At 41.0% G+C, this 26015-nt stretch overlaps 1 protein-coding gene across 2 annotated transcripts in view; it reads right to left on the reverse strand.

The window, feature by feature from the left end:
• The window catches only part of MED14 (mediator complex subunit 14), a 53088-nt gene that overhangs the window by 14812 nt on the left and 12261 nt on the right, over positions 1 to 26015 (reverse strand). For both annotated transcript variants that reach the window (XM_077817399.1, XM_077817390.1), the window contains exons 8-22: positions 25034 to 25166; positions 24259 to 24409; positions 20552 to 20663; positions 19661 to 19786; positions 18822 to 18900; positions 16900 to 17059; positions 16297 to 16491; positions 13871 to 14005; positions 13322 to 13398; positions 9133 to 9293; positions 8899 to 9045; positions 8706 to 8797; positions 7608 to 7760; positions 2933 to 3202; positions 9 to 152 (exon numbers count right to left, since the gene is read on the reverse strand). In XM_077817399.1, coding sequence (XP_077673525.1) covers positions 9 to 152; positions 2933 to 3202; positions 7608 to 7760; positions 8706 to 8797; positions 8899 to 9045; positions 9133 to 9293; positions 13322 to 13398; positions 13871 to 14005; positions 16297 to 16491; positions 16900 to 17059; positions 18822 to 18900; positions 19661 to 19786; positions 20552 to 20663; positions 24259 to 24409; positions 25034 to 25166 — 2135 coding nt within the window. The remainder of the gene's footprint in view (positions 1 to 8; positions 153 to 2932; positions 3203 to 7607; positions 7761 to 8705; positions 8798 to 8898; positions 9046 to 9132; positions 9294 to 13321; positions 13399 to 13870; positions 14006 to 16296; positions 16492 to 16899; positions 17060 to 18821; positions 18901 to 19660; positions 19787 to 20551; positions 20664 to 24258; positions 24410 to 25033; positions 25167 to 26015) is intronic.

A 26015-nucleotide genomic window follows, 5' to 3' on the forward strand; every position in this document is an offset into this window, starting at 1 on the left:
CATTTTACCTGTTGCTGTGATTGTTGGGGCTGAAGTTGTGATATCAATGAATCCATCATGTCCCCCCCAATAGGGGAAGGCGGATTATCATCCTCATTTACAGATCGTCTTCGTGCATCCTGATTGCTGTCAACAAACATGTTCAGGAATGTCTGTGGATATATTTGATTATTATAATTTATTACATGCCTCTAACAGCAACTCTATACTTATAACTGATCTAAGCATCAATAGCAGTAGTGTATGTGTGCTATTTATAACTTATTCGGTTATCCCTAGATTAAAATATAAATTCCATTACTTGAAATACAATTCACAAGATCAGGAAGTCAAAGACCAATTTGGCTACAAAGAAACTGTTGCTGTTCGCCACTCTGGCAAGTTCACCCTCAAAATTCAGTAGCCTTTCATACCAATCTCCTATTAAAAAGGTAGTAAATGTTTTAAGCAACTCCAGTTTTCTAGATCAGTACAAGTTTATTCCCGTAGAAGTTTTGGAAAAACAACCCCCTTCCTGTTAAGTTCTACTGGCTTGTGCCAAACTATTATCAAAAGATGGAAATCTACGTCTCCAGCCCTCAAATACAAAAAATTGACTCCAGGTTGGTTAAATCAAACTCAGGAAGATCTATAACATTTGTGAAGCCAAACAGCTCTCAGAAGGTTTAAAACTTGAAGGAAACCATTAACCAAGAAATAAAATAAGGTACATAATAATTAGAAGTGTATAAGAATCATCACATACTGGTCACTGGAAAATAATTTTATAGAGATTCTGTATTTAGATAGGACCATCAATTGAGATGTAGTTGTACTTATAATTTTGCAAGTGTAAAAACTATCTTTATAACAATTCCCTTTTTCACCTCCTCAACTAGAAATGAACCCTTTACTTAGAAGGTATCCTCAAGAAGAAAGTCAAGTAAACTGGAAAGCAATCTGCGTTCCCAGTGTCCCCTGACCAACCACCAATTTCCTAGAAGGCTTTGAAATTTTTGTTTTTTAGCCACTTGGCACAGAAAAAAGACAATGAATTTGACTATTAAGGATATCAAATATTTATCTGGAAAGAGTTTCTAGTGCAACCAAAGGACATTTATGCACAGCACTAATTTCAGAATCTATGGCTTATAAAAAAAATCAGGAATAAAAAAAAAAGGGTAAGAGCACAGCTAGTCCCTGGAAGTTTCTTAAACAAAACCACCACCAAAAACCCACCACACTTCTGGAAGATACAATTTACTTGGAGGAATTATGATCAAATCAGCGTGTGTCATTTCAAGAGATTCTTCTCTTCTTTAAAGAAAGACTCTACAATATCAGTGAGTGCCCACAGAACCTTACTTAATTTGACCAAAAATAAATCCAAACTTGTTAACCTACAGAAATGCAGGCATCCAGAGAACTTTAAACTCTGCCCTATGGTATCACTAAGCAATAATCATACGATTAAGGTATTTTAGTGTTGTTGGTCCTGGATTATCCTAAACTGATTTTTACAGTCAGATTTTTCTCTCCCCCCAACCCATTCCACGTATTACCCACACAACCTTAACTCTGTGCAAACTGTTCAATATCTTACCATGTTTGGGTTGATTTTAAAATGGTAAAATCCTTGAGGTGTATTTTACTAATTACTGATATGTACTTTCAACCATAACTCCATCTGAACATAGGGAAATTCTTAGGCAAGCTTTCTCCTCCCCCCAAAAATTTACATGATCAGTATAAAAATAAATCCAAATAGAATGGTACCATGAGAGATTTCTAATGATATGAAGCATCAGCCTTAAAATTAAAAACTTTAAATTGCCATATTCACTTGTCTGCTCTAGCTGCTTTATGCTATTCTGGAGCAGTGCAGAGCATACTGGCCAGTTAAACTGCATTTTGAGCTGCTTTGTTTTTATTGCCAGAACAATAGAAAGTACTGGGAGTTTACACTTCAGATTCCCCCTTGCATCTCCCAGTATACCCTGCACAAACCCCCAATTCCTCTTTCCCTCCTGCACACCCCCATTTTCCTCTCTCTCTCTCCTGTACCTCCTACATTCCCCTACACACAAGCACACCAGTCTTCCCCCGCCTTCCTGTCCTCTTCCCCACTACAGACCCCTACTTCCTCTCCAACCGTCTGTGTAGCTCTGGAGCAAGGGCAGATGTTGAAGAAAAATATTTAGCACTAGTGTTCATTCTTTGCCATTAATTTTCGTAACTGAAAGTTTCTGTCAGAGGCTGGTGCATAAAAATCTTTCAGAAAATTCAGAAACTGCCCTCTTTAAAAATGGCTGCCATTCCCATTTCTCAGTAGGACTGAAGCATAGGTGCCCTTTTTCAAAAGGGCCACTGCCTCCCATTGTTTCCAGCGAGAGCCAAGCCAGCCATCATCTTTAAGAGCAGCCTCTGGCTTCAGTCCTGCTGAGAACAATGGGAGACTACAGCCTTTTCAAAGAGGGCAGTTTTACATAGACTTTTCTGAAGTAGAAAATTATCCATCAGGCCCTGCTGAAGAAGAAGCGTTCAACTATGAAGAATGGGGAAAAATTACCATTAATCCTAAAAAAGTCTTTAAACGTAGCTTTGGCGCAAGATTTCAGTGAGGCTTAGGTATGAAAGAAGCCTGAAGTGTCTGCATGATTTCATTATTAAGATCATTCAGGAGCAAAAAAAAAACAAACAAAAAACAGTCTCACATTGAGAGCTAAGTTTCTTGTTGGACACATTTTGAGTTAAAATAAATTTATACTAATTAACCAGTTTACTTGTAAACCAGAAAATTCTGTGCTCAAAAAGAGTAAGTGCTGTAATTTTGAGGAGATACAGTGTATTCTTCACATATAAACTGGCTTTAAATGAAAAGTTCATCTCAATCTGCACAATGAAACAATGAGTGATGCTTCCATAAGATGCCAGAAAACACAAAAACAATTACCTTTAGTCCTGGTGCAGGGTAAAAACCTTCAACTATTTTACTATTGTCAAAAAGACTATATGCTCCATCACGTATTGCCACCACCCCACGGCTCCGGCAGTAGATGTCAATGCAGTACATATTCCTAAAAGCCAGCCTGATGTGTGTGGGTGACTGAGGCAAGATTGAGAAACACTGATAAGCAATGTTGATGCGTTGAGTCAGACCCAGCATTGGCACAGTTGGAAGTTTGTTGATGGCAACTAATGGAGCCTGAGTATCAAACAATACCTGCAAGAGAACAGACGTTGAGAGATCAATTACCTTCCACAATCAATCACAGAGTCTATCTTTAAGGGATCCAGGACTAGTCTACACTACAAAGTTAGGTCATTGTAAGCCACCTGGCATAGATACATGCACAGCTGGATCAAACTTAAATTTGTCTCCCACCAACGTAACTGCCCTGTTACAGCGACACAGTAATACCACCTCCCCAACTCACAGTCAATGTACCGAGATCAACACAAGTGAAAATGTAGACAATGCGTTATTTATGTCGACCCTAACAGTCCTCCAGCAACTGTCCCACAATTCCTGACACTGACCACCCTAGTCACAATTGTGAACTCCACTGCCCAGAGATCACAGAGGTCCCGCCCTTAAAGCCCTGAGAAATTTTTTAAATGCCTTTTTCTGATTGTCCATCTTGGCAACTCTCTAGTTCTGTGCAACTGCCTAGATCACCATGCCAGCTACACATTCCAGCCACACTCCAGCTTGGAGTCAACAGGAGATATTGGATCTCCCAGGCCTGTGGGGAGAAGAGACTGTGCAGGCAGAGCTAGAGACCAGCAGCAGAAACACGAACATCTAAAAGCAGATTGCACGGGGGATGCAGGAAAAGGGGTAAACAAGGACCAGCAGCATGGCCACATGAAAATGAAGGAACTGTGTCAGGCATATCAGAAGGCCAGAAAGGCCAACCGTCGATCCAGCGCTGAGCCACAGACCCGATGCCTTTACAAAGCCATACTTGGCAGATATTCCATCACCACTCCACCTGCCACCACAGATACCTCTGAAGAGTCCGAGACACAGACCCCTGCTGTGAACATGAAGGATGAAGAGGAAGCAGGTCTTGAAACCAGGGGGGTCAGTTATGCCGTGAGCCAAGACCTGTCTGAGACTCCACCACAGTCCAGTCAGTCCCACCAGTTAAGCATGGGTGAGTCCAATGAAGGGAAGGGATACTTGGGTAAGTCTGTAAATATATTTCCCATTATGGTCTTAGCTCTTCCTGCTAAGTTGGAATTGCCATCAACTTTTCATTAATTTACTCATAGTAGAAGAGGTAGCAGCACAACTGCAGAAGGCAGTGCCATCTGCTTTTCACTCCCCGGTGGAGTCAGGCAAAGGGGCCACGCAGAGCAGTTTGTTTATGTCCACAGGGATGTTCCCGAGTGATCCTGATGAAACTTTCATGGAGATACTCTGCAATCCTCTCCCAAGGGATGGCAGCCTTATGTCTTTCTCCACCGTAGGGCACTCTCTCACACCATCCTGCAAGGACTCCAGCGGGCACCGCTGCAGTACACAGGCTAGCACATACAGGCCCTGGGGGCTTCAGGACACGAGCAGCAGCTGTGCTCTCTGTGCTCGTTTCCCTCAGGAGTCAGGTGTCAACCAAAGTCACTGCCACCTGTGGAGAATGGTGCTAGGACTCAGTGCCTTTGCCCTATACTCAATTTCATGCAACCAAACAATTCCCTCCTCATTTCCCTCACCCCTGGTGGGCCATACTCACCATGGCTAGTGCTGTAAATGGCGCCATGCACAAGAACCCAAAGCAGAAGCGTCAATAAGCACGTCTTGTTTACTACTTATGGGGAATAAGGGAAAGGAGTTCTGAATCTCAACTTTCACTTTCCATTGTGACTATACTGACAATGGTACCTCAGTGTGTTTTAATTACAGCTGCTGCTATTCTGGTCTTGAGGGGTTCGCCTTCTACACTCACGGAACACCTGAGCCAGATACGAAGGAGAAAGAGGATGACTTCGGATGACATGTTGAGTGAGATCCTGTAAGCCAGTGCTACATCAGATCATGAACAAACAGCCGGGAAAAGGAAAGAGTGGACAGGCAAAAGACCCAGGACTCCCAGCAGGAAAAGAAGAGGGAGATGCATCAGGACGTAATGGGCCTTCTCCAGAAGCAGACACAGATGCTGCAGATTCTTGTGGACCTACAGGTTCCACAGTCACATGCTCACTTCCCTTTGCAGTACATAAAGAACTCCATTACAGCACCTCCCTACACCCCCCTCAACATTCTCAAGTCGCATCAGGGGCTGCATCCATACCCTGAATCACTCCATCCCAGGTGACATTAAGGACAACCACAACTACACATTAAATAACCTGTGAGATCCACAGCTGCCCTATGCATAGGTAAAATGGACATGAACGTTCTTTCCCTTTGTTAAGCTTTATTCCATTATTAAGTTCTTAACGTATTTACTTTTAAATTGCACAGAATTTTTTTTGCACTAGTTTTCTTACTGAATAAAACTATTTGGAAAATAATTCATCTTTATTATCAGTGCCCAATTTATGCTGCAGAGTGCCTAGCAGTTATGAAATCACCCACTTACTTGTTATTGTACAATGTGACAACTCATAGGATCAGTCAAACAGTGTAATAATCATAAATGTACTAGCACTGCAAAATTAATAGGTGCATTGACAGTGTTATATTCATAGATGTGCACGACGCATCACACAATTCCTAACAAGCCCCAAAACAGCAGGCTAGGTAGAGCACAGTATACCACAATACATTACTGTGGCTCACTGTTAAAATGCACTTTCATACTCTCTCTGTATAGCTCTGCCCTTAGCTCCAACAACCCGTGTCTGGCTGTTCAAACTTAGCAGACAGCCACTCCACCTCTGCACTCCATCCGGGCAGAAACATTCCCCCTTTGCTTCACAGTTATTATGCAGGACACAGCAGGCAGCTATAACCAATAGGATGCTTTTCTCACAGAGATCCAACCTTGTGAGGAAACACCACCAGCATCTGTCCCTTCAATCTACCAAAAGTGCATTCAACTGTCATTCTGCACCAGCTGACCCAGAGCTGAATCTTTCCTTGGTACTGTCCGGGGGAATGTACGGCTTCATGAGCCAGGGGAGCAAGGGGTTGGCTGGGCCTCCCAGGATCACCACTGGCATTTTAGCATCATCAACAGTAATCCGCCAGTTGGGAAAGAAAAGTCCCTGCTTGCAGCTTTCTGAACAGTCCTGGGTTCTTAAAAATGCAACCGTCATGCACCTTCCCTGACCAGCTAACGCTGATGTTGGTGAAGTGCCTCCGGTGACCCATCAGTGTTTGCATAACCATAAAAAAAATAGCCCCTTTTGTTGATGTACTCCGTGGCAAGGTGGTCTGGTGCCAAAATAGGGGTGTGTGCGCTGTCTATTGCTCCACTGCAGTTCAGGAACTCTGTGGCTGCAAATCCATTAATTATATCCTGCAGATTGCCAAGAGTCACAGTCCTGCACAGCAGGAGACGATTAATAGCCCTGCACACTTGCATGACAACAGCCCTCACAACAGATTTTCCAACTTCAAAATGATTTCCCACTGACCAGTAGCAATCTGTCATTGCACAATACCACAATGCCATCACCACCACTCCCTTCTCCACTGTCCGTGCTGCTCTCATTTTGGGGTCCCTACGCTGGAGGGGTGGATGAGCTCGGCACACTCAGCCAGGAATGTGGCTTTGCACATCTGAAAGTTCTGCAGCCGCTGCTCATCGTCCCAAACCTGTATTACAATGTGATCCCACCAGTCAACACTCATTTCTCAGGCCCAAAAGCAGCACTCCACCATTCGCAACTGCACTGTGAACAGCACCACCAACCCTGAGTTGGTTCTCGCTATATCCCACAGCAATCTGTCAAAGAAATTGTCACATTCCCCGCTGATTCAGTTCTTCTTGTGGCTCCACAACTACCAGATTGAGTGTCCTGGGCTTGCAACACTTATGGCAGTAGCGCAGAGATGTACAGGCTCCATGCTTCTGTCAGAGAAGGCAGACAGTGAGGAGCACTGCATGGGTTCATAGGATTTTTTTTTTTTTTTAAAAGGGTGTGAAAATTATGGGATATAGATGACATTATGGGATGGAAACAGATGCACACTGGGAAGTTGACCCCTTGCTTCCAATCACCCTGCATAACTCATTTCTACTCCCCTATGCATTGCCAAAACTTCCCAAAATAGTGTGTGCTGGCCAGTGGCGGGTTGCACACTGGGATACCTACCCCTGGTACACCACACTGTGCATCGACATAAGCACTTTTGATGAGTATGAGCAGCACAGATGCAAGGAGCCAAGAATGCATGTGCACAAGCGATATGCTAACTGCGATGGCTTCATGCCGGTGAAACTTGCATGGACCCAAGTTTATAGTGTAGACATGGCCTCAGAAGAAAAATCAAGTCATGGAGGATAATGAGCCCATTACCTGCTCTTCCTCAATCAGCAAGAACTATCAGTAATTTATTAAGGGTCAGATTCTGATACCCTTGGGAAAAAACCTCAAACATCAGAATCTGGCCTTAATTATCTTACACTTTTCTAAATTCTATCTTTTCATAAAGAGAAATAAAATACAGTTACCTGTAATAACTGAACCACATTTGGTGTTTTATTGAACATCTCCTGGAGCTGGTGTAGGATGGTATTGTGACAGTTACTGCAACCTGAATTTGGGCCAACTGTTCCCAATGAAATGTGGAATTTTTGATGTATGGAATTCCACTGAATGCTGATCTAGAACACCAAGAACACAAGAAATCTTAGAAACTGAATAAAATAACTAGATCAGATTGCAAGTTGCGAACCAGAAACTGAGAATTACACATACATAAATATGAAAGTAATTGAAGTCAAAATGCCATGAAGAAAATTAGCATAGCTTTCTACAAAAGCATGGGGTTGGATTTTTTGTTTTTTATTAAGTTTATCTAGGAAATCCTCATGAGGATAATTAGCAAGAGATGGGGGGAAAAGGCAACTATAGAAAGAAATTAGGCTATTTCCTTAGTGTGTTACTCAGAAACCAGAAGCCTTATTTGACCAAAAAGGGGTGAGATAAGGGAACTGGACTTGAGCGCTTGATACTTCAATACCTACAAAACAGATGTAGTTGAGACGCATCCAGCCTCACCAATACAACACACTGAGACGCTATGATGGGTCAGGCCAATGTGTAATGGCAATGTTATGCAAAATCCAGTGTGCTATTCGTGCCATTTATGGAAAGTAACTAACCATGACAATACACGTTCTACATGTCAAAAAAAATGCTCTAAAAACCCAGGTTAAAGAGAGCCATGATAGGTCCATGTGGCATTGAAACAGTCCACAGTAAAATGGGGAAACGTTTCATATGACTCCTTTTTAGATTAAAAGTAGAAAAAACATTAAATTTCAGAAGTTTTGTCAGAGACTTCATTTTTTTTTTGAGACAGCATTCCATCCATAACTCTCCTCCTGGTATTTAACAACATACCAATTATGCAAATATCTAGGCATCCAGCAAGTTAATAATGGTCTGCATCTATTACTTATAGCTTCCCTGCTTTTGTTAATATGAATTTTTTACTGTTATTTTAATAAGGTGGAGGGCTTTTTGCTTAAGTTCCAAAAGCTCTGAACCTGTATAGTTTCTGTTTTCAAATGCAGCTTTAGAAGTGTACTAAGAGAGTTACTTACTGAGCTTCCCTTGGTAGTTCCATAACAAAGGATAAGCTTGCGGTAGTTATAGACACGAACCTCAGAGAAAATATTTAGGTGGTTGGGTATTTCTTTTGAGGAAGGGGAAAAAATAAGAAGGTACAGTGAGAAAGCTTACATATTTATATAAGATGCACCAAAAGTATAAAAGGAAAGGAGAATATTTTTGTACCTGGCAAAGATCGTGCAAACTCCAGCACACATTCATACAGTCGAGCAATACTGTTCCAATCATTGAGGAACATCTCAACAACTTTTCGACCTCCAACTGGTTCAGACAATTGGTTTTCGTAAGTCAGGTAGACATGACGTGTTGGTCCTGCAGTGTCAATAATGATTAGCATTTGACAGAGAACATGGTAAAGAGAAAGGAGTTAAATCTGCAAAATATTTCTGCAAAACTAACCTTGTTCCCTGGAAGATGTGCTGTTAAGTGGACAGTTCGCAAATATCAGCTCAGCCACCCATGTGCGGTTATTTCTACCTTGCAATCGGAAAGTGCAATCAAGGAGAGACCGGTCCAGAGCCTTCTGGGTTTCCTCACTTGTACCTTTACATGGAGGAATTCTGTCCATGAAGAAAAGAGTGCACAGTTGTACACATTACAGTTCCATGAGTGCATAATATAGAATACATGTTAAAATATTTTCCAGAAAGACATGTAAATAACTTTACTTAAAAGAAAAGATGCTCTGCAGAACAACAAATGGAAGAGAACTGGGACTGGAGAAACGAAGCCAGGTATTTTATTCCTTTCAAGAACTGTATCGAACTATGAAATGCCAGTCTTACAATGCAAGTAAATCATAAGAAAACGCTAAAAAACATTGTTAAATGAGGGGAAGATCAGCCTCAGATAGATCTACAATCAAAGCTGTTGTCAAAATAATTCCTCTGAAAGGAGCTCAATTCTGCCCTCCTGGCTAAAGTAGAACTTTACTGATGAGAGACTTCTGTAGAGAGAGTAGTTAAACAAGGTCTTTGTAGGAGTCTAGTGTCAACTTTGATATTTTATTACCCAGGCCACAAATTCGGATCCAGTTTCCCTTTTAAAATAAGTCTTCATTCTAAAGTCAATATAACAAACTTGGCTAATATTTTAATTCCCAAAAATATATTCATACACCAAATAGTGATGAGCAAATTCAGAGAAACCCCTAGAGCAGTAGTTCCCAAACTTTGGGTCACAACCCCCATATGGGATCATCAAAAGATGGGGTCACAGTGATCCCTATTGTGCAGAGGATGCTATTTTGCTCCACACAGCATGACTTTGCGCGTAGGATTGCCTGGCGTCCCCTTTTCAACCGGAACACCTGGTTGAAAAGGGATCCTGGCAGCTCCGGTCAGCACTGCCAACCGGGCTGTTAAAAGTCCGGTCAGAGGTGCTGTGCGTCTAAAGCAGGCTAGTCCCTACCTGTCTTGGCTCCATGGTGCACCGCAGAAGCGGCCAGGACATCTGGCTCCTGGGGGGGTGTGGGCCACGGGGCTCCGCACACTGCCACGTCCTCCAGCACCGGCTCTGCACTCCCATTGGCCGGGAACTGCGGGCCAATGGGAGCTGCAGTAGCAGTGCCTGCGGGCGAGAGCAGTGCACAGAGCCTCCTGGACCCCCACACAGCTTAGGAGCCAGACCTGCTGGTCGCTTCCGGGGTGCAGTGTGGAGCCAGGACAGGCAGGGAGCCTGCCTTAGTCCCGCTGACCAAGGGCCGCCCAAGGTAAGGCTGCACCCCAACCCCCTGCCCTAGCCCTGAGGCCCCCTACCCAAACCCAGAGCCCCCTCCCACACCCTGAACCCCTCAGCCCCTCCCCAAAGCCTGCAACCCCAGCCCAGAACCCATGCCCCCTCCCTCAACCCCACAACCCCCTCCCACACTCTGAATGCCTCGGTCCTACCCCACCTCCAGCCTGGAGCTCCCTCCAGCACCCCAAACCCCTCATCCCCAGCCCCACCCCAGAGCGCACAACCCCAACCCAGTGTCCGTACCCCCTCCTTCAACCTGCAACCCCCTCCCACATTCCGAATCCCTCAGCCCCACCCCCCCAGCCTGGAGACCCCTCCTGCACCCTAAACCCCTTATCCCCAGCCCCACCCCAGAGCCCACACCCCAGCTGGAGCCCTCACCCCCTCCCACACCCCAACTCCCTGCCCCAACCCGCACCCTGAACCCCTCATTTATGGCCCCACACCGTAGCCCACACCCCAAGTTAAAGCCCTCATTCCCCCTCCCCCCCTGCACCCCAAGCCCCTGCTCCAGCCCAGTGAAAGTGAGTTACGGTGGAGGAGAGCGAGCCACCAAGCGAGGGGGAATGTAGTGAGTGGGGGGGAGGGACCTTGGGGAAAGAGCAAGGTAGGGGCAGGGCCTCAGGGAAGGGGTTAAAGTGTTCAGTTCTGTGCAATTAGAAAGTTGGCAACCCTATGTGCATGCGAGGTCACAATGCCTGGAGGATGCCATTTTGCTCTACAAAATAGCATCCTCTGCACAGCATAACCTCACATGCACAATACTACTAGGTCACCCTGTGCAGTCAATGTCATTTTATAGAACAAAATGGCGTTCTCCACGTGGCATTATCTCACACATATGGTGCATGCAAGGTCACCCTGTGAAGGGGACACCATTTTGCTCTTCAAAATGATGTCCGCCATGCTCTTTGGGCTCCCAAGCTAAAAAGACTTCATTAAAATGGCGTCATGCTGGCAAAAAGTTTGGGAACCCCTCTCCTAGAGGGACTTTAAGTTGATGTAACTTGCATCTTCTTTCCACCACTTGGAAAGTTAAAAGTTGTTAAAAGTTCACATGTCCTCTACAGTCCTTCTTTCAAACTTGCTTAGACTTCATATATCCCTTTGAAACATGAAATATGGGCTTGTATACACAGTTGTGTACTGCTTTAACTATAGCTGTTTCTAAATCAGTAGTTAAAGCAGCACAACTTTAGGGTAGACATAGTTATACCAGTATAAAGGTGCTTTATCAGTAGAACTTATTTTCATTACCAAAGTATGAAAAGGTTACATTATATTATACAAGAGGATTTTTTAAGATGGATATAAATCCTCTTGATTCAGGGTATAAGCTAGGCAATAAATGAGGGGGCTTAGGAAGAAACTTCCTCTACAAGCAGTTTCTCTCTTCAGGATTCCTCTAAAACAGCTGGTATTGGCCACTGTGGGAGACAGAACACTGAACCACATGCACCAATGGTCTGATCCAGCATGGCAATTCCTACATTGCCAGCTTAAGCCATGACTACATCAGAGAACTCTCCTCATGAGCTATCACTACAGAGGTCACCTGCAGTTGCCTGAACCAGTTGTCTCTAGATATTAGGATCTGGGCCTACTGATGAGTATTCTCAGTGAAAAGTCCTCAGGTTAGGAATTAGTTTCCTTCCACTGGTCCATTAGAGCCCAAGTCTGTTGATCTTCAGAGCACAATACCAGGGACTCTTGTTAAAGCATTCAAGTTTTTGCTTGAGGACAAGTGATTTGAGATGTGGGGAAATAAAAATTGCTGGCTTCTTCAGAACATCCCTTTTCTTTCACTTATTGAAAAAAGGTTTAAAATTATGTTAATTTCAGGTGTGCCAAAATACAAAAAAGGGCACACTTCAAATCTACAAAAATAAATGAAGAAAGAAGTACAGTTCAAGAAAACCATATACTGCTATATTAAAGCCTTCACCTGGCAGAAGGATTAGAAGGAAGCTGTTAAGAACTATGGGCTGGATGTATTAGTATAATTCACATTCCTGGAGAGAGGTACTGTGAAACGTCCCAAGCCAAGGTTCTAACCTCCCGATTGCTAAGAGATACACAGGAAACCTGGGACACAGGCTAGTTGTAGAACTGCAATTCCTGCCAAGGATTGTAGCAGGAGATGCTAAGTTAGCAAGCCATCTTTGGCTGGAACAAGGACGGACAGATCTTGGCTACGATTTTATCACAGAGGTCACGGAATCCTTGACCTCTAGAGACCTCCGTGACTTGAGCCTGCAGTGCCAGGGAGCTGCAGGGTCTCTCTGCCACCCGTGGTGGCTGGGAACTGCAAGCTCCGGGCCGCCGCCCACGCGCTCTGGGCCGCCGCAGGAGGCGGAGATGCCCCAACCTGAGAGCCACAGGAGGTGGAGGAACCCAACAGTTCTGAGCCTGGGCAGTGTGGGGACCCTGCAGCTCCCCATTTTGCCATAAAAGTCAGGGATAGGTCACAAGCTTCTGTGAATTTTTCTTTATTGCCCATGACTTTTACTAAAAATACACAACAGAATCTTAGCCTTACTTATAGCTGCTGTGCATTTGTCATGTTTGGAAGAGACAGAGACCATGCCCCTAAGCTGGTCAATTCTCATCTATGAGCAGACACCAGGACTGGCTGTTCCAACAATAAAGGGCAATATATTATTTTCCTACTCTTCCCCTCCCCACCACAGGCCACATTACCTTAAACGACTGGGGGTGTAAAATAAGCCATTGTTTAAAACGAAAATGCTTTTCAAAGTTTAGTGTTGCAAGGTGTCAAACTCTTTAAATGCTCCTTTTTCCTAATACTGTTCACGTACTTGATAAAATGAAGTGTATAACAATATCTTACTTTAATAAACGTATAGCATGGCTGAAGCCATCTCCTTCTACCTGTACTCCTTGGTGTGGAATCTCCATATTAGACAACTAAAGAAAAAGGAAGATTTCATTAAGTTAAAACAAACAAACTCATGCGGGAGGGGGGAGGGAGAGAGAGTGTGCACTTTCCCAAAGTGTGTATCTTGCTACAAGTGACAGTTTCACATTCTGAGCATGGAAAATTGAGAACACAGGGGGCCACACTACAATCTCGTCTCCCCTTCACATCCCACTATCTCCCCTTTTCTCTCTTCACTGTCCCCTGTCCCCTTTCCCTCTCCAGAGCATCAGTTGTGGCAGGGAGCCACAGCTGCAACAGGAATAGGAGGACCATGCTCTAAAGCACTCAGTTGGCCCATGCAAACAGATTCCTGACATTTAGATGGAAAGCAGAGAGGACTAGAGAAAGAACAGTATGCAGGCATGTCGGAAGACATGTTAGCACATGCCCCCACATATAGATAAATCAATCAGTTTGTATAAAGAAATTCCAGGAAAATTTTAATCTCATAATACTTACCTCCATACGAAGTCCTATAAATGGCATGTTTGTATCGCACATTGCTACAAGATGAGCTAGGACTTTATTGAAGGCACACATTTCTCCAGACCGTTTTGGTTTCTTAGATTCTACAGAACACGGATCACCAGACAGCTAGAATTCAAACAGAGAAAGATGATATGTACTAGCCTGTTTGGAATAAAAACGGTCACCCTGCAAAACGTGATAATGCAGAACAAAAGCTTGATCAGCTAATACTCATTGGGCACATATGGTTACTCTTAAGGGTTAGAGGACTCAATCGGGCTCATTGAAAACCATTCTATAATTTTTTCTCACAAAACAATTTAGTGTTTAACACACTTTCCAATCTTCCTTGTGTAAACTAGTTTACTGTGTCCACACACAGTACTCCCCCCAAAATATTATGGGTCAACCTGAAGTACCTTTCCACATAGTGACGAGACCAACTCCTCAAAATAGAGGTTTTGGGACTTGCAATCTACATTACCTTACAATCCTTTAAATTCCCTCTGAATACTCACTTAAGCCACAAGACTTCAACAAACCTCCTACTTACACTTCTTACAGATTCACTGTATCATTGAAATATTTGAAATACACTAGCTTTTGCTCAATAATCACAGCATCTTATTGATGCTGCCTCATCCTTTCCCCTATCCCTTCTCACTGTCCAGTCACAGCCTCCTCATTGCATAATATCTGAAGTTAGTTTGTAACAAAGGAGCTCCCTGTGCAAACATCAGCAGACGACACTAAGGAACTGCAGCAAAAATGTAAAACACAACCCTATAAACAAGCACTTTAAAATATATAAGATGGTATACTTTTGTAAAACAGGATACTGATAATGCATAAACATATCTGATATTTCGGAAACTAGAAAGGCTCCAGAACTGCCAAAATTATGTAGCATAGACAAGGGTCTAGTTAAGAAGAAAAGAAAAAGAACCCCTCACACAAACAAGAGTTACTTAAACACAACTGAAATAACCAGGAATCACCATAATCATCCTGTTTATTTTTAAATGAAATACAAAGTCACACTTAAAACATACACTTTACATATCTTTAAACATTAGGTCCAAGAACACTCCACACTTACGGTATTTACACTACAGTTAGACACCTGCAGCTGGTCCATGCCAGCTGATTCAGGCTGGCAGGGCTCAAGCTAAGCAGCTGTTTAATTGCAGTGTAGATGCTCAAGCTGGAGCCCAGGCCCTAGGACTCTGAAGTGGAAGGGTCCCAGAGCTCCAGATGCACCCCAAACATTTATACCACAATTAAACAGCCCTACAGCCCAAGCCAAAGTCAGCTGGCGCAGGCCAACCACAGGTGTCTAACTGCAGTGTAGACATACCCATAGTCACATAGGACTGGGAGCTGAAAATTAATTTTCTAGATCTTGACCCTGCAGTGAGCACAACACAGACAGGCTCCTTGCAGGGGTCTCAGTGATGACTTCAGCAGGACTTTGCCATGCAGATCTCATTGTAGGATTAAAGTTTTAAACTTTCCATACCAAGAAATGGTATAGATGATCTTGATAGCACAAAGCTGCCAACTGAAATTGAACTGAACAAGAGCCCTTTAACTTTATTACCTTTCATATAGTCATCACATTTTTAACTGGAAAATTTACACTATATAACTCCATCATGTGAACTCAAAGTTCTTTCCATCTATTCACCATTTCTTGTAAAATATCTCCCTAAAAAACCTTCTACATATATTCAATCCATGATAACCCCAGGCAGAGTAGGCAAAGACTACTTAAAAAGGTAAATAGTTAAAACTGTATACATGTAAAAGCATAATTTAGGGTTACTAGACTCTAGTGATTAAAAACAGATCAACTATTTGAGTATCAGAGCCAAGTTTAATTAAGTTACTATTACTATTCCAATATAACAAATTAAATGTTGCCTTTATCTAACATCTACTTTATTTAAAATAAATATGTAAGCCCAGGTTGTCAAAACTAGTAGTAGTAAAGTCAGAATGACTCAAGACCCCTAATCTGTTTGTATAGCTGCTAAAACAAGGGAAGACCATACACAGTGAAAGGGTATTTGACTAAGGTCTCATCTACAAATGGATCTTATTATGGAATAAGGGAGGGTGTGTATTTAAAGCGCAATAACTTTACTGGAATAGCTACTGCAGAGTAGCTTATTACACAATAGCCATTCTGCTTCATTTCCCCATGTAGACAAGCCCTAATTGTTGTGAGATGTAAGCGACGCAACATTTCAAGTATGTCATTAGTAAAGCTGGCAGCGAGCCCCACAAGCTGCATTTAGCTTTGAACTGGAACAAATTAATCTTTTAGGTACTTATAATTCACCTACAACCAGACACCAGTCACAATCTGAGGGAAAACACAGGTTTAATGTCTGTTTCTATATGGAGGTACAAACCTTGCGCTTGGCACCGCCTTTTGCGTGTTTCCCACTTTTTATGTCTAGTACCAACTCCTCTATGTTTGGTTTGAATTGCTGTAGTAAAAGTGCAGTAGCAGGGCTGTCATCTCCCTCAGGACAGTTCACAGAGAGAAAATGATTCTTGTACTCCAGTTCTGTGGGGTTGCCAGGAACTTCAAACATCTCTACCACCTATATTTAAAACAAAACATTCATTTTGAGAACCTTGAAAAAAATAAAAAAAAAAAAAATATTAACTACATTAGGTGTTTTTCCTCTTCCAAAAACTATTTTGTCTCTTTCTAAAAAGATTATATTGTAGTAGGGAAAAGAACTCAGGAAGAGAAGGGAGACCAGCCTGCTAGGAAATAAAAAGAAAGCTAGAAGGCTTGTGGGGTAACAAAAACGGATTACATTCATACAAACCATATTGCTTAACAGACAGACACTCGGAGCTAGAGAAATGGGGACTAGACATTTAAAGCAATCATCACTGGTATATAGTCTAACATGCTGTATTTAACATAAAAAAAAAAAAACTGTTTGTTATGCTTTTGTCTCCAAGCACAAAGTTCAGAAAAGTGTTTTCCAATTACTTACAATGTAGTACTGTGGAAGGCGAGTGAGTTTGATAAACAGTTTGTGCTTGGAAAGGTTTCCTACAGGATGGCTAGCATAATTAGCTAGCTGCAATGTTTCACTGGTTACTGTAGGTAGATGTTTTATAGACTGTTTGCATCGCTGCTGTCCAAGCCAAAACCTTGCATTAAAAAAGAAACAAACATTAGTGCTTTGAGTTTTTATGTATTAGAATGCTCCAAAACAATAAGTCATACAGGGTCACTATCAAATTAAAAGTTATATACAAAGTGAGGTTAAAGTTAATTACCCTAGACCAATAGAATTTTAAAAATTAGATTTACTTGTCACTATTTATGTTTATATTTTGTCTCCATCAGCTTAGGTAACGATAATTCAATTTCATTTATTTATAGTTCATTTCACGCTTAGATTCTTACTGCTGCCACACTTGGATTTTAGAGACTACAGGGAAGTGTTCTTTCATTTGAGAACTATATTCAGTAAGATTTTAAAAGACTTTGCTGGAAACGTTTCTGTAGGATTACACAATTAGAGAACACCTTAGAAAACCCTGAAGGTTTTAGTGAGTTCACAGTGTGGCCCCTTCCAACTTTACCATGACCCATTAAAGAAAATTTACTGAAGAAAAAAATTATTCTTTCTTCAGTGTTCTGGCAAGCTGTGTCACTATTTTTTACACAGACATTGATACTGCACTATTCTGTTGGTTTCTGCTATTTTCTAGCACAATTATATGAACCTGAAATTTCAGGTATGAAGGCGGCCTGACCTGCATAGAAGATATTACAGCACATTTATCCTAATATTCTGACTCCAATTCAGTTTTATATTTGAGATATATACAATTGGATTCTGATCACACAGGCAAGACAACAAGTCACAGCTAGGTCTGAGAATGAGCCAGAGATACAGAGTTTGATTTTCAGATGTACTGAGTATCCAGTTTCTGTGGTCTCCAGCTGGAGTTTTGGGTGCTTGGAACCTCTGCAAGTCAGGATAATAATGCCCAAAAGTAAGCCTGCTATGTCCTAATGGCTGTTTTAGAATAGAGCAGAGCTACCTCAAGGATTGCAATGCTATCTTGGTCTTCAGTTACAGTCCACAATTTGTAACACAGGAATGTTGATAATTTCCCAGGGTGCCAATAGAGTACGACTCTTACAGTAGTGTGCTGGGATTTTGGGGAGCTTCAGGGCAGCGGGGGAACAGAAGATGGGATTTTGTTTTCACATGGCTTTAAATTGTATTTGTACTATTTGTTACAGTCAGGCTTGGAAGGCTCTAGGGACATAAGGGCATATATTTTATTGAGTTAATATATTATTTGCTTAAAATTATTAGGTGCAGCAATCTTAGGGCTTCAGAGGACATCTAAATCTATAAGTTAGAACATACCTGAATGGTATAAACAGATCAAAACTGAAGTGCTAAAATAAGTGGAATGCATTATGCAGACAATGGGCAACTCCTGTTGCTTCCTCTGCTGATACAAAGGAGAGATTTTTTTTGCAGCAGAACTAGTAACATTCAACTGGGTAAGAATGTGGGAGGAGGGAAATAGGATTTGGGGACACTGTGCAGGTCTGCACGTACGGTGAAATTTTGACCCTAATGAAGTCAGTAGGAGCTGGCATGGACTTCAGATGAGACAAGATTTCACCCATGCAGTGTTGCGAAGCCCAACTACAAAGGAGCTCCTTGTGCAAACTCACGTGGGGAGGGATTTTCAGACAGAGTGTGATAAAGGCAGGCTAGGAAAGGGCTACGGAGTCTACTCCAGCAGAGGGAGAGGAGATAGCCAGCACCCTAACTTACTTGCGATAGGGAAAGGATACGTCCCCCACAATGCTAAAGAACTTATTCTTATATGTTATAATTCATAATATGTAAGTTAAATGAATAATTCCAAGATCACTCACTTGAGCTGTTGAAGCCAAGGGATAATGCGTTTCATGTCATCATTGACTGACTTCTCTACGTCATCCAGTGTCAGCTGGTCTATAAAAATGTAAATATTTAAGTGAGCAAAAAGTCTAACATCTACTTTGTAAATAGTGAAATTTGGACCTCTGAGTAAGAAATACAAGAAGTTGTCTCTATCTAATTTGATACACATACCCACATTTTTATTTATATATATATATATATATATATATATATATACATACATACATATACACACACACACACACACACACACTTAAAAGTGAGCAATAACTCTTTTGAAATACTACCCCAGCACAAAAAATTAGTTATACTGTTCTGAAAAACTAACCTATTTCCACTTTTCTCATACAATTTGAAACTTAAGTCACCGAACCTGTTAGCCATGCTGTGCTGAACACGCCAACACACATACAAGAGCAGAATCTTAAAACTTGTTAGGTCACACCAGTTGTTTACACAGAACTCTAAATATAATGTGCATTAAATCACTCCATCCAATAAAAGCACCATCCAATCATGATGAATCATACAAAACATGCAATTTAAACAAAGCCTAACTATTTAGTATGTATTGTAAAAGGATTAAGTATTCAAAATATCTTAATTTAATTGCAAATCCAGTCACATTAAGGATTTGTAAATTTATATACCTAATTTTAGACCAAGACTGCAACATTCACTCATGTAAGCCTTATTCATCTACATAGTTCCATGGAGTCAGTGGAATCACTCACATGAAGTTTACTCACATAAAGGAAGCAAGATTAGAGCCTTTATGAAGTATTAAGTATGACCTATTTCACCTACTTACCGATTCCATAAAGCATTAGTTGGAACATTCCAGAATGAAGATCTACAAAAATGTGAAGACATTCTGATCGATCACATGGCTCCAAAATTGGAACAACAAGAGTTGGAAGAGCCGTCTCAATGAATGCTAAATAAAAATTAAAATTACTACATTGCACATGACATTCTGATCCACTTACTTAAACAATGGCCCATCACAGTCAACCAAACCTAGGATCCTAATCCTGCCAATCCATATCAGTAATCCTCACTTGTAAGTACTCCTACCAAATTCAGCAGGACTATTTGCACATTACCTCATTTCTCATGCAAATAAGGAGTTGCAAGAAAAAAGGCCCCTATGTTGAAACAAGGTTAATGCTGGAAAAGCAGCCAGAAAAGCAATTTATAGTTAAGGGAGAACAGTCAAATCCCTAACACCTACTAATAACAGGATGCATAAAGAACATTGAAGACCTATCCAACTGCTATCAGTTTCAAAAGGAGTTGGATCAGACATAAGTGCTCAATCCAAAGGCTACTGAAGTCATTGAAAGGACTTTTATTTCTTTTTGAATATAACAAGTTTCAGACTAGAAGACTTCAGCCCCTCCATCCAAAACATAATGCACTACAAACTTTAGCTTCTGTGCTATATGTAAAATTAGATATTATCTGCTGGGAACACGTTAAGTACGTAAACTTTCCAAAGCAGCTATCAATGTATGATGACTTGAAACCATATCTTGCTGCTTGTGAATACATTTTACTTTTTTTAAAACTTATCATTAAGCTAAAAGAAGCACTGAGAAACAAGGAACTCAGAAGTGAGGGGGACAAAGATGACAAAACCATTTACATACACAATAAAAGAAATAAGATTAAACGTAGAAGTCATAACAAACACACATACAATTGTCATTAACATTGTAGCTCTTAAGGATGGCTTTCAGCTCCTGAAGTTTCTGATGAGATCTCGCATGCACGCTGTCTATTAAGAGTTTTTCTATTGATAAGTGGTCTATCTGTAGAAATAAAATTACAAGAGCAAGTTTAAAATAAAATCTAGGTACTAGGAGAGGAACTTGTAATACATTTGAACAACACTTCCTAACTTTACAAGTGAACATTTTAGATTGGTTTACTGTACAATTCTCTGTGAAACTTAATACACCATAAATTTATACCCACAACTAAAGTATGTCTGGCCAACATCAAAATAACCTTAGCTCTGCCCCTAGTGCAGCAACTTAACACTGAAGGATAATTGGGGGAGAGACAACTAGAAGAACTTACAGCTTGTCTGCAGAGAAAAGATTCAAAAGTTATACTGGTATAACTGCCCATGTGGAAACACTTTATTTTGGAGTAAGAGGGGCTTTTTTTGGCTTAGCTTAAACCATTTCCAAAAAGACAGAAGCTAACCTGAAAAATGCCCTCTTTATACCAGAATAAAAGTGTGTCTACTCAGGGTTAGATCAATATAACTATAGTGGTTTAAATTCACACTTTTGCTAATACTATAGCATGTAAGACAAGCTCTCAGAAACAAATCTTACCCATCCATAACAAAGGGTTTCAACTCAGTGACCAATAGCAGTGGAACTCCTTCCTCATAATCACATATTGGATGACTCCAGTTTCTTCTACAACCATACAAAAACCACAACAAATATTGTACAAGCCTGCTTAGACAAACAGCTTACTTCAAGTCATCATTCTCCATTAAGACTCCATAGATTCATCTGTCTTAAGATTTTTGTTTTGTTTAGGCCCTTATTACTATGATGTCAATCTACCCAATGAGATTATTATGCAAACAACAATAAATACAGAGGGAGTGCGTAACTATGCATACAAGGTCTCTAGGCTCAGATCACCAAGTTAGAACAGTGAGATGAAATGAACCAGTGTGTGGTAAGTCATGAACTGAAAATGGCTTCACACATACCTCTATAAACTGCAGTCTTGTTTTAGGAAGGGTGCTCAAACACATGCTTGAGTTCCACTGATGTCAGTGGGACTTACACACATGGTGAAAATTAAGCGTGTGCTTTTCTGACTTGGGGCCTATATAATTACACTGTAAACTCCTTATATCTGTTATGAAGTAAGCCGGAAAGTGGGAGGAAGGTCACGGTACAGTTACTACATCAGTGGCTATCAGTCAACTATTGTCCAAACTTCTTAAAAGACTGCGGGGTGCAGAGTCCTTCATCCTTACAATGAAAGGGTTGACAGGATCAAGCCTTAGGTATGAAGAGAACAAAGAATGGAAGATCAGGGGCTAGTGTTACTTCTAGAGGGGCAGAGTTAAGGTTTGTTTTGTGCTGTAAAGATTTCCCACTGTAAGGATGTTCATGATGGTTTGAGAATCATATAACTAACCTGAGTTAACTATTTCTATTGCTTACTTTTTATGGTAAGCACTGGTATCAGCATGTCACAATCTGACTTAACAAGGAAGTTACAAAAGACTTAATTACTTAAAAATTCAGGGCAACAGAGGTTTGTTTTGCCAAACTTAACTAGTACCATGTCAATGGAAGTTACCAAAGTAAATATCGCACCCAAATAGGAATGAGGGTTATAGTTATTTATTTCAGACCACTCTGACTATCCCCACATATTTTGTTAGTTTAAGATCAGGGGCATTAGTAGATTAAAGATTCAATAAAACAGACCAGTGAGATTATCTACAGTTACTGTGCAGAATTAAGTTGTACATTTCTAAAAACTGAATATGTATTAAACTTTTAGGATAATACTTATAAATATAGGCCAAGGTTTTCAAACATGACTAGTAGTTTTGGGTGGCCAACTTGAGACACTCTGAAGACGCTTATTTTCAAAGGCGAGTATGTGGGAACTCCTGAAAATTAGACCTTTCAAGATGTCTCAAGCTGGCCACACAAAATCACTAGTTACTTTTTAAACTCTTTGCCATAGTTTCCACCACCCCTTTGTGATACAGTAAGTGAGGCATTCAGAAATTGTATAAAAAGAAAAGGAGTACTTGTGGCACCTTAGAGACTAACCAATTTATTTGAGCATGAGCTTTCGTGAGCTACAGCTCACTTCATCGGATGCATACTGTGGAAACTGCAGAAGACATTATATATATAATGCATATAATATACATTATATATACACACAAATCTTGGGAGACAGGCCAGTCCTTGCCTACAGACAGCCCCGCAACCTGAAGCAAATACTCACCAACAACCATATACCACACAACAGAACCACTAACCCAGGAACCTATCCTTGCAACAAAGCCTGTTGCCAACTGTGCCCACATATCTATTCAGGGAACACCATCACAGGGCCTAATCACATCAGCCACACTATCAGAGGCTCGTTCACCTGCACATCCACCAATGTGATATATGTCATCATGTGCCAGCAATGCCCCTCTGCCATGTACATTGGTCAAACTGGACAATCTCTACGTAAAAGAATAAATGGACACAAATCAGATGTCAAGAATTATAACATTCATAAACCAGTCGGAGAACACTTCAATCTCTCTGGTCACGCAATCACAGACATGAAGGTCGCTATCTTACAACAAAAAAACTTCAAATCCAGACTCTAGCGAGAAACTGCTGAATTGGAATGCATTTGCAAATTGGATACTATTAATTTAGGCTTAAATAGAGACTGGGAGTGGCTAAGTCATTATGCAAGGTAGCCTATTTCCCCTTGTTTTTTTCTTCCCCCCCCCCCGACGTTCTGGTTAAACTTGGATTTGTGCTGGAAATGGCCCACCTTGATTATCATGCACATTGTAGGGAGAGTGGTCACTTTGGATGAGCTATTACCAGCAGGAGAGTGAGTTTGTGTGTGTTTATGGGAGTGGGGGGGTGAGAAAACCTGGATTTGTGCTGGAAATGGCCCACCTTGATTATCATGCACATTGTAGGGAGAGTGGTCGTTTTGGATGAGCTATTACCAGCAGGAGAGTGAGTTTGTGTGTGTGGTTTTTGGAGGGGGGTGGGGGGAGGGGTGAGAAAACCTGGATTTGTGCTGGAAATGGCCCACCTTGATTATCATACACATTTTAAAGAGAGTGCTCACTTTGGATGGGCTATTACCAGCAGGAGAGTGAGTTTATGTGGGGGGGGGGCAGAGGGTGAGAAAACCTGGATTTGTGCTGGAAATGGCCCAACTTGATGATCACTTTAGATAAGCTATTACCAGCAGGAGAGTGGGGTGGGAGGAGTTACTGTTTCATGGTCTCTGTGTATATATAATGTCTTCTGCAGTTTCCACAGTATGCATCCGATGAAGTGAGCTGTAGCTCACGAAAGCTCATGCTCAAATAAATTGGTTAGTCTCTAAGGTGCCACAAGTACTCCTTTTCTTTTTGCGAATACAGACTAATACGGCTGTTACTCTGAAACCAGAAATTTTATAGTAATCTTTGAAATATCCTCTAGATCAGCAATTTGTGGAGGTCACAAAAGAAATGGTACCTAACCGAGAACAGAATTTGATGCTGAACTAGAGTCTGAACTCTCTGAATACAATCTGGTAGTGAGACTATGTATTAACTCAATATAGTTAAAAATGCTTGATTTAGAAAACTAAATGCCTGCTGCAGCTGGAGAGCCTTACCTTCATGGCTCTTTCCATTAATTTGGAGTCACAAGCTGGCAGGGGAGGTTCATGGGAAATTTGCAAGGGTTTTGAGACATCACTCTCATCAATTTTAATGGTGACCTTGTGCAGAGATGCAGTTCCTGTTTTTCTCCCAACCACCTGTTGGCTTAAAATTAAAAAAATGCAATATTAAATAATTTTATATTTTAAAACAGTCTAAAGGTTATTCTTGCTGAAGCACTCCAAGCCATGTGGTGATATTACAGCTAGTGTAATCATAGTGAGGAGGAAGACGTTTCTTCAGTAGTCAATATTTGATTACAAAAGCACTGCACAGAAAACATTAAGCCAGTTGCGCTACATTAAAAGTGATTAGAAGAACAGGGATAAAATGAAATATTTAAACTGAGCACATAAATTAGCTTACAAGACTCACTACTTGCAAGATATCAAGTAAGATGTCAGATTAAAGCATATTAGATATATGAATCAAAACAGCATCAACAGTTACGCTAGCTAACATATGGCACCTAAATAAATGTGGTTCAATTTTCTGAGGCACTCAGCACCCACCATCCCCACCTAAGTCAATATGATGTGAAGGTGCTCAGCATTTCTGAAATTCAGACCACATATTTAGGTGATTAAATATGGTAGTTGAGGAGACCTAGCTTTCAAAATTCAGGTTTGAAAATTCTGGCTAAGTTTATTAATTACAAATACACCAACATTTAAGAGTCTTATTTATGCTGAAAGACATGCAAGAAGTCCTTAAAATTATTTAACTTACTTCCAAACAGAGAGCGAGAGACACTTCCCTGCATGATATCGTTCCACTTGCACAAGGTCACCCCAACGTTCCCGAATCAGCATTAGTGTTTGTGAATGCAAAACTTCTAATTGAAGCGATAAGCAGAAGGAGTCTAATGAATGGAGTTAAGCAAATACAAACACCCTCTGTATGCTATACCAATTCACAGTAAGACAACAGAACATCAAAAATCTTTTCTATGGTCCTTTATACATACTTATTGCTTCCCCAAAACAGATAAATACTTGGTGGTAGTTTATTTTTGTACAGTGTCAAGTATTTTTCAAAGCTGTCTTTATCTAACTTCTTGCACAGCATCTTGTCTTAGAAAAGAGTACCCTAGAAGTTTAACTGCTTCAGATATTTGAAATCAGACTGCCTTTTGGCGATGGGAGAATATTACAAGAAATGCAGTTCATAATGAAGCTGGTAGAAAAACTTACATTCTTGTTATTACACTACAAGCTTATCTTAAGAACATTTTTATTTTTGCATAGAATCACGTTTCATTGAAAAGTATTTCACACTACCCAAATATTAATTTATCCCTTGTGTGAACGAAGTCAGTGTAACGACTTGTGCATAAATTATTTTCCACTTTACTATCCACAGTTTGTAGACTTTTGTTGCACCTATTAGTCAATAAAGACTGTTGGCTACTGCACCTTGAAAGTCAGCATTTTATTCTAGATCATTTGCCACATGCAGCTACCCAAGTGTTGTAGGGGTAAACAGTTTAGTACACAAAGCTACCCATCCTGTTTGCTTCCTGGTGACCTGAACAATCAAGTGAATGACACTATCCAGGTAAGTATTAGACACTGCTTCTTGCAATGAATCTTTCCTGCTGGACCATGAGAATAACCCCAAAGACCATTTCCTCTACGCTAATGGGCATTATCCTTGAGCTTAACAGCATTTATGTTCTCTTTTGAGCTCTAATCACTAGAGGGTGAGGCTA

The sequence above is a fragment of the Eretmochelys imbricata genome, chromosome 1 (genome assembly GCF_965152235.1).
Source record: "Eretmochelys imbricata isolate rEreImb1 chromosome 1, rEreImb1.hap1, whole genome shotgun sequence".
Lineage (NCBI taxonomy): Eukaryota > Metazoa > Chordata > Testudines > Cheloniidae > Eretmochelys > Eretmochelys imbricata.